This window comes from Plodia interpunctella, chromosome 2 (genome assembly GCF_027563975.2).
Source record: "Plodia interpunctella isolate USDA-ARS_2022_Savannah chromosome 2, ilPloInte3.2, whole genome shotgun sequence".
NCBI lineage: Eukaryota > Metazoa > Arthropoda > Insecta > Lepidoptera > Pyralidae > Plodia > Plodia interpunctella.
The window spans coordinates 4,764,009-4,780,185 of record NC_071295.1 but is presented as its reverse complement, the minus strand read 5'-3'; the positions used below and the strand labels follow the sequence as shown (position 1 = coordinate 4,780,185).

At 34.1% G+C, this 16,177-nt stretch overlaps 2 protein-coding genes across 3 annotated transcripts; one reads left to right on the top strand and one right to left on the bottom strand.

Moving 5' to 3' along the window:
* Positions 1 to 1,862: 1,862 nt before the first annotated feature.
* On the top strand, positions 1,863 to 11,653 carry Lapsyn (Leucine-rich repeat activity-regulated protein at synapses). The gene is made up of 5 exons (XM_053766582.1): positions 1,863 to 2,292; positions 8,938 to 9,130; positions 9,374 to 9,938; positions 10,027 to 10,109; positions 10,447 to 11,653. Exons 1-5 carry the CDS (start codon positions 2,279 to 2,281, stop codon positions 10,669 to 10,671), a joined length of 1,080 nt encoding a protein of 359 aa, XP_053622557.1. The 5' UTR covers positions 1,863 to 2,278; the 3' UTR covers positions 10,672 to 11,653.
* Positions 11,654 to 11,694: 41 nt separating this feature from the next.
* On the bottom strand, positions 11,695 to 16,160 carry Upf3. Of its 2 annotated transcripts, XM_053766547.1 has the most exons (7): positions 15,944 to 16,160; positions 15,643 to 15,856; positions 15,357 to 15,545; positions 14,525 to 14,673; positions 13,795 to 14,106; positions 12,676 to 13,419; positions 11,695 to 12,120 (listed from the first exon to the last, which is right to left on the bottom strand). In XM_053766547.1, the coding sequence occupies exons 1-7, from the start codon at positions 16,049 to 16,051 to the stop codon at positions 11,989 to 11,991; spliced, it is 1,848 nt and encodes a 615-aa protein (XP_053622522.1). In that variant the 5' UTR covers positions 16,052 to 16,160; the 3' UTR covers positions 11,695 to 11,988. The 2 variants fall into 2 exon arrangements, with proteins under 2 accessions (XP_053622522.1, XP_053622513.1); XM_053766538.2 differs by lacking the exon at positions 13,795 to 14,106 and having other exon boundaries at positions 15,944 to 16,159.
* Positions 16,161 to 16,177: the final 17 nt, after the last annotated feature.

Below are 16,177 nucleotides of genomic sequence, written 5' to 3'. Positions count from 1 at the left end.
TATATAGAAAATAAGATAGAAGTATGATATGTGATAAATTAAATATCTCTAGGAAACTTTAAAATTGTAATGTAGTCATTAGACTACACTACGACGATCCATTTTCCAATCTCTTTTTCTTAAAAAACGAACCTCCATAATGAAATGATTATGATTATTTAAGTGCGTAAATCAAAGGTGCAAACATCGGAAATAGGCTAGTTGACCATATTTTGTTTTACGAAGGCCCTTATAGTAATAGAAACACCTGTGAAAAAATTACTGTCATAATGACAATGTTTTGAAAAATAAAATCACATATTTTTGAATTCGTCCAAACGCTCCATACTAAATGACATGTAGGAGTGACGTCACAATATGCTAAAATGTTCATTAATAATGTTTGTTCGACAGCTATATTAAATATTACGTTTATGGTGATGACTTCTTAATCAAAGTTTTTACAAACATTTTGTTTTTTATGATTGTTAAATTTATTTTTCAAATTTCATAGGTACTTTTTGAAAATGGACTTTCCAATCAACCTTAAATCTTCGTATTCAGATTCAACTGCATTGTTACAGTCTATCAATTATCATTCAATTCCTTCATATGGCGCTCTTAACCCTTTAGACGCCATGAACAATTAGACACCTTTAAGCGTCCGTCGGAAACAATCCTGAAACGCCAACGACGTTACTTACGTTGTAAACTTTCCTAACTTATTGGCTTATTCTTAAATGGCAGATTTAAGAAGTTTTTTGAAGTCGAAATCATTGAAGTCGAAATTCAGACCTACTTTTGACGCCGAAAGGTGTCACGACGTTAAAAGGGTACTTAACTAACTCGAGTATCTTTGTCATTATTTTCATAATAAAACATTTTCTCAACACAGAACAATCCGAATTAGGTCAAATTTTACTTGCAGGATTTGACTCACACTACAATAAAGTTAAATAAAAGTTAGTAGTTAATAACAATAATTATTAGTAATTTTTGCCACAAGCTTTTATTGTCGTCAGAGAGACCTTGTGGAGCATTTAAAACCTGACAAAAAACCCATGTCCGTGCTGTAAACCATTGAAGAGTTCTCTTCTTGGGAGCCGATCCTGGCTGCACCATCATGTCTATCTTATCGTAATAATGCTGAAACTGCAGCTATTTGGGAAATTTCAACTCTGTAGGAAGTAGGAGATCAAATTTAACTAGCAAGATTTGATTACAAACAGACAAACAAACATCTAGACAGCGAGTAAATAAAAATAAACATAACAGTATACTTAATCTATTGATTAAAAAAGTGGTGCTCATATATAAGGACCCAAAAACCATGCTGCAGACAGCTACTGCTGTAATCGGTTTTCACGCAAAATCTTCTGAACTACTGAAGATTGTTATGAAATTTTGTACACGGCTAGAATGTAACCTGGAATAACACATAGGGTACATTTTATAGGAAGCCCCGGGGCGCAGTTCGTTAATTAGTATAGATAAGTTATTGTAATATAATCTCAAATGGGTACTTATTTCGTTTAAATTGTATTATTTGACATTGACATATTTTCCATGTTGCACTATAAAATTTGCAAATTTTCCATACATACAGAAAGCAATCTCCAACCCGACTGCTCTACAAGCTGCTATTAAAGCGTCAATTGTCTTTATTATCCAATTGCACTCACTTAACGAGACTTATCAGCTGGGTCGTATTCTGTTTATATATTTACTTGCTGATAAGTAGCGTCTTATAATATACATATTACTCTTGTCTAGTATAAGAGACTAATAATAAAATGACATATTTGTATCCTCCCTAATTAACGCCGTAAACACGGGTCTTTCTCAGAATGCTATTTATCGCAGAAAAGGCAATACAAAGACATCATTTAAGTAAGCACGAAACAAGAACATAAACATAATCGTCGAACCAATCGTCGGCCTTTAGATATTCATATCTAATAATGGTAGGTACCTATCAGGCCGAAATGAGCGTATCGTTTATTGTCTCAGAGTAGTTCCGCGGAGTGCATCGCGACAGAAGGACAGAACAGCCGCTGATAAAAGATTATAGCGGGTGTAGTATCAGTTGATCCTCCAGTGAGTGAAGACTCCCTAGACACGCGGAGGAATCAGATGTAGGAGTGAGTTAATTGAATCAGTTCAACGAACGTTTTCCGTCGTTGATTGCGGTTCCCTAGTGAATCTCTGGACGCGCTACGCAGTGAAAGAGTGACAAATGGTAGTGATGAGGACCAGCTAAATGGTGAAACCTGCTTTGTGATTGATACTAGGAGAAAATATGGAAATGTACAGGTAAGAGGACAAAGCAGTAATTATACATCAAGAAAAGCAGCAGTGTAGACGCCTGATTGGGTCATGCTACGATTGTTTTTCTCTATGGTTTTTCTTGATGAGTTTTTCTTTATGTTTAGGAAGTTGGCTAGTTTTCTATATCGGGTTATTATTATTCGTTCGATATTGTTCATAAATAGGTACTGTATTCAGTTAGTTATAATTTTAAAAGTAAGTAAGTAATTTTGTATGTAGATAAGTACCTACTTAATAAAAAATGTTCTAAACAAACTTTAAGAAGAATAAAAAAAAATTATCAAAATAATAGGTCCAACTAGATCTGAATGATTACCTACTGTCCCGATTGAACATTTGTAGTACTAATTGAGGTAACCATTAGACTTGGCTCTTAATTTGTTTTAAAATAATTATATAATTACTTTCCCTAAATTAATATTTAGAGTTAATGAAACTGGAAATTACACGACTGTCATGTGGACAACATTTTAATGACGAGATTAATTGACATTTTTGGATATTTTCCTTACAATTATGTTCGTCAAAAATGTTTATGACATTGGCAGAGCAGATGAAACTTCTATACTAATACACTAAAGTATACACTAACACTAACTTCTACACTGAAATACGTAGTTACATAAACCTTAAAATCTTAAAACTAGTATTACTCATATACGTGTAGGAAGGAAATGTCAGATTTTTCGTAGCGATCGCTACGAGTAATATTCATGATTTTTCTACGTAGCACTAACAATATGATAACGTAAAGCGTTCAAAATCCTGTGAATCATTTAATTTATGATAACAGACTTTCTTACGAATGACATTACTCAGCATTAAAGCATAGGTTTATTATTATCATGGATTTAGTAGGGACTTGTACGTAGTACTTACTAATTCCATGGTTTTTATACATTTGTTGACAATATAAATCTGACCTTACCTAAATTACTGGAAGTTATTGTTATTTCGTGTCAAAAAACCAAGCTATTTTTCTATTCTTTAGTTTACAAGTTAATTTCTGTATTCTTAACTACAAGTACGTCCAGACTTCGCTCGGTTAATAATACAATTGATTATTATACCTACACCTAAATCTTCCTCCGGAATCACACTATCTATTAATGAAAACTGCGTGAAAAACCGTGTGGTAGTTTTTGAGTTTATATCGTACAGACACACAGAAAGACGCGACAGAGAACTTTGTTTTACAATATATATGGATGGATCTACCTAGTGTAGACCTGCCCATATTCAGTATACTTAGTAGATTTATCAATAAATATAAGAATGTACAGAAATTAGCAAATGGGCGTTAATTTGACATACTTAGATGGAACGGGATGGATGGAATGGAGAATGATGGAGGTATTTTGAGGGTCACCGCCATAAGACATAAAGAATGTAAATACGTTTGTCACTAAATTCCTATTCGTATAGAAATTGTTTTTTTTTTTCAAGGATTATTATAACGTTCTAACATTTTCTTTAAGTACCTACCTATTTATGCAACATACCATAGGTACTTAGCTAGGCAATAAACTACTGATTAGGTTACATAGGTACTATTATTAGGTACAGCAAAATTAACTATTATCTCTATGTCTGTTAACATAGTTTTCTCCTTTATTTCTCAAAGTAAACCTATTCGATCACTTTGTTTCAGCGTTTTATTAAATCTAAGCCTTAAATTGATATTTAATCAAGTGGCTCAGTTTTTAATTTGGGTCATTAATTACTAGAAAACTACGAAACGTGCACCTCTACAAATGTGTCGCACACATACATGTTTTTCTTATATATATATAATATACTTACTGCGCGCAGCTACACCCGCGTGGTGCTGTGTTTGTATTTGACCTCGGTTCTTTATAATTTCATTGACAACAAAACAAGAGTTTTTTTTTTAATTTCTGATAAATAACTATTTTTATTATTAGATAAAATTCTTTGAATCGCGATTACGGGGGCGTGGATGCGTCAGATCAATCAGACAATTGGGGCCGCCACGCACACTGCGCAGGAGTGTCCCTCGTTCGTACCTACAGCTTCCGTTCAATGCTTCATCGGGATCGATTCAATTCTAAACGGGTGCAGTTCTAGAATAATGGCTATCAACGCTCTACGCCGCTACTAAGCTGAAAAACAAAACTATTGTTAAACTAGCTCATAGCCAGACCCTTTCATTCACCAATCAACTATTATTGGTAGATGGCAATTTTTTGATAATTGGTAATTATCAAAAACAAAATGTAGGTAGGTATTATTATAGGTAATTCGATTGTAGACATTATTATACTTAGTATTTTTTCTTTTTAGACTTAAGTCCTAACAGGGCGTGTTGGTTGTAGTCCTGACCGGTTGGACGAAAGCATGGAAAAGCGTCCTCTCGAACTATTTCCATCTAATACGCATGGAATTTCTTCAAGTTGGCCCTATTTTTCTGGACACATGTCGAAAGAACTCTAATTTCTCTCGTATTCTAAACTCTAAAGTCCTTAATAGCTATTGTGTTGCTAGGATAGAAACGTGGGACAAGAGTGCCTTCCACTGGATCCGAAGCATTTTTCTCCAACGCTTAATTTTGAAAGCATCTATGCGTTGTGAAATTCAATGTTTTTTAATTCCTTTTCCCTAAAGAATAACTTTTTCTACGATAAATCCTTAAATAGCAATGAAAGAAATGACACCCATCGTTTTATTTTAAGACATCTACAGAATGATGCAGTTTTTAATGCTGGTCCGGGCAAAGTTCGGAAAATTACTAACAAACAACGCGAAAACAGAGCGACGTACCTATTAAACATTCTCTTGTTGATATCAGAAGGAAAATATGTTCTTTATCTAGAATGATTCATTTCATTCCTTATTCTGCGAAGTTTCTGTCCAGGCCTGAGCCCGAGGCATCAATTACTGGGAATTAATTTGACCTCTGCACAATTAAGTCGGTCAACTGCAAGACCCAAAGCATATGTCGGTATAAGATGTATTTCTGTAATCGAAGAAGTGAGTCTAAGAAGGAACACAAATGATGCTGGGTATGTTTATTCTTGATCTATGAAAAGGTTTTACATCATGACTGTACGTGTAGGTACCTACTAGGTAGGCTTAGGGCATCTAACCCTAGTAACCCTACAAGTAAACATTGTTGGAAAAAAAAATCTGTAACAGCTTTTCGAATTTCCGAGTCTAGGCAATGTCAAATTTGTCTGATATGCTTGTTCCAAATTAAAAGACCAAAACTTAGGTACATATAAAAACTCACATCCATTTTAATTTTCAACTAATGTGAGTAAATTCGTTATAATTACCTTGAACGTTTTTATCAATGCGTATCTAATCAATCTGAGAGACTTATCTCATTGCTAAATGATATCATTGGAAACAAAGCAATATCATGGCTCTATGGAAGTGCAATCGTGTAAACACTATAATGGTCTACAAAAGATACAATGATAATTCCAGATTCCAGCAAGCAAACTCATTTCAATTTGAAAAACATTTTTATTAGGTATATTTTCTAAGTCAACTTTCAAAGTATCTAGGTACCTAAAGATCACAAAAAATTTGATAAAATTATTAATTAAATTACCTAGAATATATGTACCTATGTATTTTGAAGATTATGTGTTGTTTTTTTTTTCTTTTTGTTGATCTATTATTGATTGTGTAATGTCACAGATCAACAAAAAAATCCCGGTTAATTAGCTAAACGTAAAAGGTTTTTCGGTTTTCACCAATGGATAGTATGATTTCTTGTTACTATCCCAACCTTGATACCTATGTAACCTATATTTTATCGTGAGTTGACTTCTAAATCAAATTCCAAATCCATCTCAGCGATTATTGATAGATCGTTCATCTCCAAATAGAACAAAATAACCTTGTGTGTGAGTTGGTAAAACGGTTTACACTTTGAGATAAAATGATTTAGGTCTCTTGTAATTGTAAAATACGAGTAGCTCAAAAACATCTATCAAGCAATCCATAATTGAAATATTGGCAGTTCATGAAAACGTTTTTATTGTTCATCTCTAGAGTTAGTTATCCTTACATATTATAAAAAGAGGCTCTGTCGCATCTGCTGTATGAATGCGATAAACTAAAAAACTATCGGAACTATCGGACGGACTTTTTCGGTTTTCACCAATGGATAGTATGATTCCTGAGGAAGGTTTAGTTGGTTTTTATGAATTAATTATGATTGTACACGAGCGTAGGCGGAACGAGCCGCTAATAGGGATAAAAATTACATACCTATGACTAAGTTTTCAGACAAATATTCCTCCGTAATTTATCAATCTATAATGTATTTACGATAGATTCGAGTTCAGTTCACATTATCAGGATTTCATTGGCAATGCAGTATCCAGCTAAATAGGTACAATTGACGACAACAAAGCAGATTGACGTCAGGGCTGGAAGCGACGCGACGCCTGTCATATCGCGACCACCGCCATTATACTGCACATACCATTATAGCATTACTCGAACCCTCTAATTTGATATTAATTTTACTTCAATTATTTTCATTATCTCTGCTGACATTACATTAAGAACAACTAACTCGTTTTACAATGTCACCGTATTATGAGCAAGGAAATTATAGGCACCGCGTTGGCAGACCATTGTAGAGGTATGTATGATATGGTACCTACCACTTTTCTGAAAACAGTTTCCGTATGGTATCATCCGGTAATCACGGCGAGTACTTATCAGCCATTTGATAAGTGGTTATATAAAGTTATAAAAGTAACAAAAGTCTAATGGTTTGACTAACTATTCACATGCAAGTTATAAAGGCACAACACATGGGACATGAAAGAAGCCTGTTATTTACTAGATTTATATCAGCTAAATATACATGGTTGAATGTGCATTTACAACGACAAGGACTTCATTATCCGTGTTCTTACAAACGTAAATTGTGGAAGTTATACCTATATGCCTTTAAAGTATAATTACAATTACTATATACAGGAGAAGAAAAAGAGTCATGAAAGTGCTTTTGTTGTTTAATAAAACGCACATGAAGTCACAGCCGCGTTGTCAAATAAACTGTACCTACCTAACCTATTTACTTTTCCTTTATCATAATCTTTTTTCGTGAAACTATCCTATTCTTTCATAGCGCGTGTAAGTACCCACGTATTATTTAGTCATAGGTACATGACATGACCGATATTTAATATAAATAAATGGAACGCTCTAGTTTCGTGTGCATCGATAAGGATCTATCTACCTATGAGATCAGTGGTGTAACTACACTATTGAAGGATCTTGACAAATTCCTGACGAGGAAAGACACTCATCCATGTTCGAGTCCCACAATTTGGTTGCTCTACTACTACCCTATTCTGTCTGGAGCCTTCCATTGCCAGGTGGGTAGATGTCTGGGGTATACGTCTTCATTATTTCTTCAAGAAATAGAAAGAGTAAACAAACAAAAAAACTGTCTTGAAAGCCTAATTCCACAAGCCAGCTAGCTTATTGTTGGAATTAGTATTCCGACATAGTGACAGATTGAAAATAATAAGTAAACTTTTTTCCTTAAGATATTTACGATCTACGCGGGAAAAGCCACGGGCAATTCTTGCATTCAGAATATTGCCTGATGACTAGCGGTCATTAGTGCAAGGCCCCTGAGGCTGAGGCCCCGTCCATACTATATATCTATTGCTGTCTTGGCACCCTGTGGTTAATTCAATTGACGGTCATAAATAAGAACAAAAACATGCCACTGCGTGAGTCTAACGATTGCAAAACAGCATGGCGTTCCCCAACACTCGGGTTTCCAGAACAAAGGACTAGAAATCCGAATCACTGTGGTCACTCGAGCCCTTAATTACTGTTTCTATTTGCCCACTATTAAGATATGACACTATTATATTTACCTACCGCGCGGAGTGAGAGGCAACCGTGGTATGGTTTACTTACTTTACATTCAATATCTGGTAATTAAAACTACAGATAGACATTAAAATTGTGCGTATATAAATTTGGTTACCAGAATTCAAGGGAAAAAATAAAAAAGTGGAAAATATTCTTATTGCCAATGTTCGGTGTTCCTTGTATATAGGTAGGCACTAAAACTTGAGATAAACAGGTCGAAGTTCAGGATCGGTTATCAGATTATGTTGAAAGAAGATGAATACGTACTCGCTTTACATAATGTTCTATACGGCGAGATAGGTATGTCGATAAATTCAAGAACGGATGTATTACAAAATCGTCAAATTCTTTGTTAACAAAAAAGTTACTTATTAAAAAACATTGTCTATTTAGATACTTACCTCAAGTTAAAATTTGGTTAACTAGCAATGAGGAGCTATGTTACTTGATTGCTTCATAGTTTGCTTCGTTATCTTTATATGCATAGATATAGTTACCTACTATGTTCCCTTATCACTGCAATGTATCTATTTTGTGACACGAACTAGAAAGAAGACACGATTATCAGTTTCGATAGGCTAAAGTATAAACAAAAATTATAGCGCCAAATAAGTAACTTGTTAAGTTTTAACTGGCAGAGAATGCCAAAAACGCCGAAATAATGTCGCACAATAAAGTTAAAATAAATAATATTTATCCTAGAGCAACTTAATTTATAGATGAATTTAAATTATCAAACATTTTTTTTTTCAGATTAATCTGTTGCACCCTGTCTATATGGCTGTGTATGTCACGCGTCCATGGCGAGTCCTCCTTGGGAATGGGCATGGAGGTGTTGTCCACGAAACTGACCCATTGCAGCCATGAGCGGGCGTACGACATGTACGGGGCGTACTGCGCGGGGCTGCGGCTCAGCGAGATACCCAGTTTGAAGAGCGGCATTGAGGTAACTAGTTCTGTTGACACTCTCTTTACCTAGTTGTTTGATTAAATTAGGTACTTACCTACTGTATAATTCCGAAAAATGTATTGCTGCATTAAAATGCAGCAATAATATTTTCGGAAATTATTAGAATTAAGTAAAATAAAATTTATCTAATCACATTTTTCTTGACTCTTTCCAACACAAGATTGATGTCGTGATTTATTTTATACGTAAGTTTTAATTAGGTTTTTTTTTTGCTTTCAGATTTTGGACTTCAGCGACAACAAATTAAATGAGATCCAGCCCGACACACTGTCCAGTTATTCAAGCATAAAGTACCTCTATTTGGGGGAAAACCAAATATACCGCATAGATAAGGATGCATTCGCATCTCTGCCATACCTACAAAGCCTGGACCTCTCGAACAACGTCATTCTGGAGCTACCAGATTCTATTTTCCAATTACCGTCACTACGCAATCTGTATTTGAAGAATAATCCTTTGATTCACTTGAGTATAGGTAAACTGCATCTGAGCAGGCCGATAAAAGCACCTTTGGAGCTCTTGGATATATCAAATTGCAAGTTTAAAAGCCTTCCAAACTGGGGCACCCTACCGCACCTGCTGCAGTACAACGTGTCGCACAACCCGCTGCAGCAGCTGGAAGCGCAACAATTTGCCGCGATGTGCAACCTGAAGAAGATTGATCTAACCAAGTCTATTGAAGGCATCAATTTGTGCAATATGAAGTCTTCCGTGTCCTGGTATCAATATAAATCAATCAATTTTATATTGGACTTGGACGATTATAAAAAGCTCAATTCAGATGGTACGCATTGTTTTTGTATTTGTCATGATATTTTTTCATTTATGTTTTATTGATTTTTATAATTTTAATTTTTTCAATCGTTTCGCAGAATTTGACAGATGTGCTACGAACGAAACTTACACGGAGGTCCTCAATATTACTTACGCTAGATGTAAACAAATGTATTCGAAGGTATGTTATTCACCGCAGCTCAATATAAATCAAGTACTAGTAATTTTATCGTAATCTCATATAGTAATCTTACATATTATAAAAAGAAACCACCTATCCTGTCTGTGTGGACGCGATAAACTCAAAAACTACCATGCAGATATTTATGCGGTTTCCACCATTAGATATTGTGATTTCTGAGGAAGGTTTAGATGTATAATTTATTATGGTTTTACTCGAGCTAGCCGGAATGCTAGGTTTTTATATAATGTTTGACGTCATTGTTTGCCGTATTTGCAATAAGTTTGAAATAAGAACTATGCTCAATTTGACAAAAAATTAATAATAATAATATTAGTTGCAGAGTGTTCACTCCGCTCGGCGCACGTGGCTGACGGTGACCGGCGGCTTGGCCGGCTTCCTCGTCGGCTTCATGTTGCTCCTGTACCTAATGCACCGACACAATGTGGCCCAAACCAAGGCCCCGGCTGAGAAGATTAAGAAGATAGTGCCCAGAAACGACAGCGACAGACACGCGGCAGTGCCCATCCTTAATACTGAAGCGAGAGATGTATCAACTTAGCGACGCTTTCTTTATTACCTTGAATTGAATCAAACGAGCTTGTTTAATATGTTGAGAAGACCTATAGTAAAACGTGTTTATAATTTTCACCGCAATAACACCAAAGAACTGATAGTCTTATTTAAATTACTATAAAGATTAATGATATGAAGATCTGATATTAGTAGTTATTTAGTACGTAGGTACTTTGATGAAGGGTATGCCACGTAATGATGTAATGCACTTCAACGTGTTCTAACGAATATGTAAAAATGCACAAATGCATTTCAATTTATTCACTCACGATTCAATTAGAACGAACGGATCGAACATAGCGTAAACTAGAGCTAACTATAAGAAAATGGATGACCAATTGTAAGTCATAAAATGCCTAAAAGCTCGGTCGCTTTGTTGAACTCTTTCTAATTTCACATCTTATAGTAATATAGACACGAATAAGAATTATGGTCAAGTAGACGTCGTCTCAGAGAAGACGGCCGTCAGCATCACTTTTATTTTAGATTTTAGAGGCTTTTAAAAGGCTGACTACTATTTAATTATTTTGCTATACCTAACTAATAAATTTACAATACAAACGTAGATATTTCTAGATTGACAACTGTACCATAAAATTAACCAAAGGGAACGAACGAATCCACATTTTGTCGTACGCCATGGGTGTACTAGTCGTAATTTTGCAGTGTAACAGACAATTAAATCATCAAAATGAAACAATAATGTACATACGCATTGTACGATCATTTTTGTATCAAATGATTATAAATTATGCGAATAGTTGAAAATATTATTGTCAAATCTTTAGTTACACTTTACGTCATTTAATTATTTAGAATGTTTTGTTTCGAGTCACCGATTTATGTGCGTATAATTTAAGAACTGTAATATATATTTTTACATGTCAGTCCAAAATGTAGTCTAAGTTATACTAAAATCACTGTGATAGAGTATAAATTGTTATTTTTAATAAAATCATCATAATAAATATTCATTATTATTTGGCCCCAGAGAATTGAAAATCTGTAAGCTGTTTAAAAAATGAATTATATTTAAATGAAATAAACTGAACTAAACGGTCACAAGCTAAATAAAAATATGAAGCACTGAATGCTATGTTGATTGTGAAAACGTCATCGCCTTCATTTCACTGTATGTAAACTAAAGAAATAATAAAAACAACAGTTTAGTAAACTCGAACAGTGTGTCCATCAGTTGGCATGTTCAATGACCTCTTCTACTTCCCCAAGGACATATTTTCAATGCCAGCGTGTGGTGATTCCGTTAAATGGTGTCCAAATTTCGGGTAACGTGACCATATCCTCAGGTGTCTTTCTTTTCACTATCGTTCACCGGTTTTGCCGCAGTTTGTGGTTGTGTGTCCTTTTCTTTTGCTAACCTTTGTTTACTGAATTTTCCCATTCCTGGTTGGTATATAACCATGCTTGGGCGGTCCTGCAAGAAATATATTTTTGTAATATACAGGTTGAAACTTTATTCACATAGAAAACGTTCTAGAAGTCTCTCGTTGTTATAGAGACCTTTCTGTCTAATGATATGAGTAAAATTAGTATTGTCAGAACATAAAAATAAAAATGCATTTGTCTAATAACATAGCGTTACATAACACTTCTAAAATTGCTAAGTATCGTTTAAACTTCCAGCCCCCTTGTATCGACTGACGACATCGACAATGAGGAAGCGGGATCGCGTGTCTCTTTAATATAGTGCTTTGATTACCATATATTAAATTGTATAGAGCAAAAAGCAATATTTAAGTTCTTGTAATTGACAAAGTCAACTTGTATAATTTAACGAGGATTTTTACAGAGATAAAAGAGGAACATTGTCCATGCATTATTTTGTTATATCTTAAAGCAATTAGTCAACGTTGGCCGACATTTTAAAAGAGATCACGATATTAGTTTGGAAAAAACGCATAAGAATTCACATACAGACAGCTTCTGCTTAGGGACTTTGTATATGTGATAATGATGTAGTGATAATCACCTTATTTCTAATTCTCCTTTCTGTGCGTCGGTCACCGCTCTCACTCTTTTCTTTTTCTTCAGAACCTTCTCTGTCAGTTGATTTGCTCCTATCATCAAGCGATTTTTGTCTTTTTAAGACAGATTCATCTTTTGTTGTCATTTCTCCTGATTCTAAACTGCTCCTCCTGGTCTTTGCAGATACAGCAGAAACATTATCTGGCATATGCTCCTTCTGTGCTTCTTCAAGTTTCATTTTTTTATCCATACCCTCTATTATTTTGGTCAAATCGTCAGTTTTCACTTGTGGCAGTTGAGTGAATGGTTTAATATCGTCATGGTTAAGTGATTTGGATTTGCCATCAGATGAAATAATTTTGTTGATAACTGATTGCTTTTCTGATTTCACAAATTCAGTTTGTTTAATTCTTTCTTTTCTGGTGTCACTATACTTCTTACTTTTGGATTCTCGTGGCGATTCCTTGAACTTATCTCTTTTATCTCTTTTGAAACCCCGGTCTGAATCTTCATCTTGCTCTACATCTTTACCAGAAATTTCTTTTTTATCACCCTCAGTTTTCTTAACTTTTTTATCAATAACTGCATTGTTTCCAGCTTTTCGTTGCTCTCTATAAGTTTTTGACTCATATATAGCTCCATCTTTAATTTCGGATCTTGAAGAATCGTCTTTTAAATCAGTTGATGATTTCTCTTTTTCCCATTCACGTGATTTAATTTTCTTAACTTCTTCTCCAGTCTCTTCCTCCTAGAATAAAACATGACAATATAAGTAAGTCGAAACACAAAAAAATATATTTAATTTAAATACTAATTTGTACTATGAGACACTCATACCTAAATTGCTATATCAAATACAATGACTTAGAACTGGTCTTAGTTTATTTTTTTGAAAAAGAAAAGTTCATAGTTTTACTTAAACACAGGCTGATTTAAATTAATATTAGTCTAACTGTTACAAATAAAACACTAATTTATATTTTTAAAACTAGCTATTACACACCAATGTAAATGAAAAACAAACTACAGAATGAAAATTAAAATATATAGATGACAAAATTATCAAATGATTAATATATGTCGGAAATAAATTTACATGACCATAGTAAATACAGTTTTCAACCTTGACACAAGTGTCTCCCCCACTCTTTTCATTGGGTTCTACTGTCTCTTCTTTGCCATAAAATTTACCAGAAGTAAGGGTAAAAGTGTTATGAGTTTTCATAGATAAAGCTGGAAATTGACTGTCCCAATCTGAGTCGGTGCTTATAAACTCATCAGAGCCATGTACATTTTTTAATTCTGGTTTGACAGTGGCCTTCAATTTACTTTTGTGGTACACTCTTTGTTCTCCAAACCAAAAGTTTTTGTGTTTGTGCTCAGAATAGTCGCAATTTTCAGTATAAGTTTCATCATCTGATATATCACCAGGTCTCTATTAAAATATTTGGTTATAAGAATTATTTTAATAAGCAAATACCAAACCCTAAATCCAATTCTTAACCCTATGAACCAATTAATATATAAAAAAATGAATAAATACTTTCCTGAAACTTATATAAGAATTTACAGGCCATAGAGCACTGTCTGGGCCTACCTTTTCAGTTGAACATAATGATATTCACGATCTTATCAGTATAAGAGCAGTAATGGCAAGGTAATAATAACAAATTACATAAGTACTATGACTACTTTTTTAATATGCCTATCAATATATTAATTTAGACATAATGTTATAACAGTCTCGTATCTTTCTTGTTTCTCTTGAACTAAATGAATGTGTTCACAATGCTATTTACAATAATAAGAATTTTTCATGACAGGCACAAAAATATTATGAACAAGGTCAATACCTTAATGGGCATTTCCTTAGTCTTTCGTTCAATCCTCATCTTTCTCTTGTCATTTTCCCGTCTTCTGCGCTCATCTCTCCCACTCTTGTTCTGCTTGCGAGCGGCAAGGTACTCCAGAAGTGGTGTAGACTGCACTTTCTTATCATTTCCTGCCATTCAGAAATAGAATAGTTTCAAGTTTTACAACTATTTCACTTAGTAGGTATTGTGGTTGTAAGGTCCCAGATTCAAATAGAGTTTGCATACCAATCGGACTCAGGTTTGCTTGTTTGGTTGCTTTCAGTGAAGGAAAACATTGTCTGACAACATAATGGACATTGCACACTGGTTGACAATTCACTAGTGTGTATGCAACTAATTGATAGTAAATGTGGGTAGGTAGTTGTAAAAGCTATGTCAGATGCCTTTTAGGCGACTTGAATAAAATCTGATACCAAGCAATAAGAAAACATACTTCAAAACAAGAAAGAAAACATTTACATCTAACAGATTTTGAATTTTGGTAATTTGTTTTAAAAGGTATTATCTGCCTGCCTATCAGATTATATCAAAAGTACACAATTGAGGGGTCACCTCATGATTAAGCATGAATACCGAATTGACTTCCTATACAATAACAAAAAATAGCATAATAACAAAATATTACATAGAAACAAAAATGTATATAATGTAGGTATTCATACACATCTTTTCCAAAATTTTCACCCACTTAAAAATGTATATTTCATTTCACAGATTCAGAGTAATCATTATAATTGGATATTTCTAAAATTACCAAAAAAAATATTGAAATTTGATCTGGCTCTATATGAAGCTAAGTTAGTGGTAATACCATCATTTACTGGATATGAGAATTCCAATTTAGGTTGATTTTCAGATTCCGGATCCTTGGTGAGGCTCTCAATGAACTCTTGATAGATGGGGTCGCTCTCTATAGTGCCACATTTTGGGTCTTTTTTCTTTTTTTTCTTGGGTATTCTTTGAAACAGGGCATATTCAACAATACCCACATACTCGACTCCTGTAATATTAAATGAATTAAAAAAATATACGCAAATTAATTGTGACAATAATTCAAATCACAATGTAATCAATTTATACTATAACTAGTTTTTTACCTTTTTCATCCAAAAATATATATCCATCAAATTTATCCCTGAAAAGATAGATATCTTCAACATTCACAAAGTTTATGTAAGCTCTAGAGTAAACATTATGCCCTAGAGAAGTATCAGGTTTAGCAAAATAGAAGTGGTCATGTTCTGGAATTGGAGATACTTGTTCCAAGAACGCTTCCTCCGTCATGGATGGGGGCAGGCGTCGAAGTACTATCTGTAATAACCAAAATATAATAATGATTACACGATATACTCAGTGATAATAAAAAAAATCCACATTGAAATTAAAATAAATAATCACTTTGGTCAGTGGACGTTGTGGTTTTATCTTTTTATCCTTGTTCTTTGAAGCAAAATTTTTGCTACCGGAGTCTGACTGAGAGTCCTTAGCATCTTGATCCTCGGTCATTTTCTTTATAATTTATATGAAATGCCTGATATTATTCTGATTATTCGACATAATCAAAAATGTAACCTGTCGTCGTGTGTATTTTGACATGACAGTTGAAGGCTTGAGTGACATGATGACAACTTT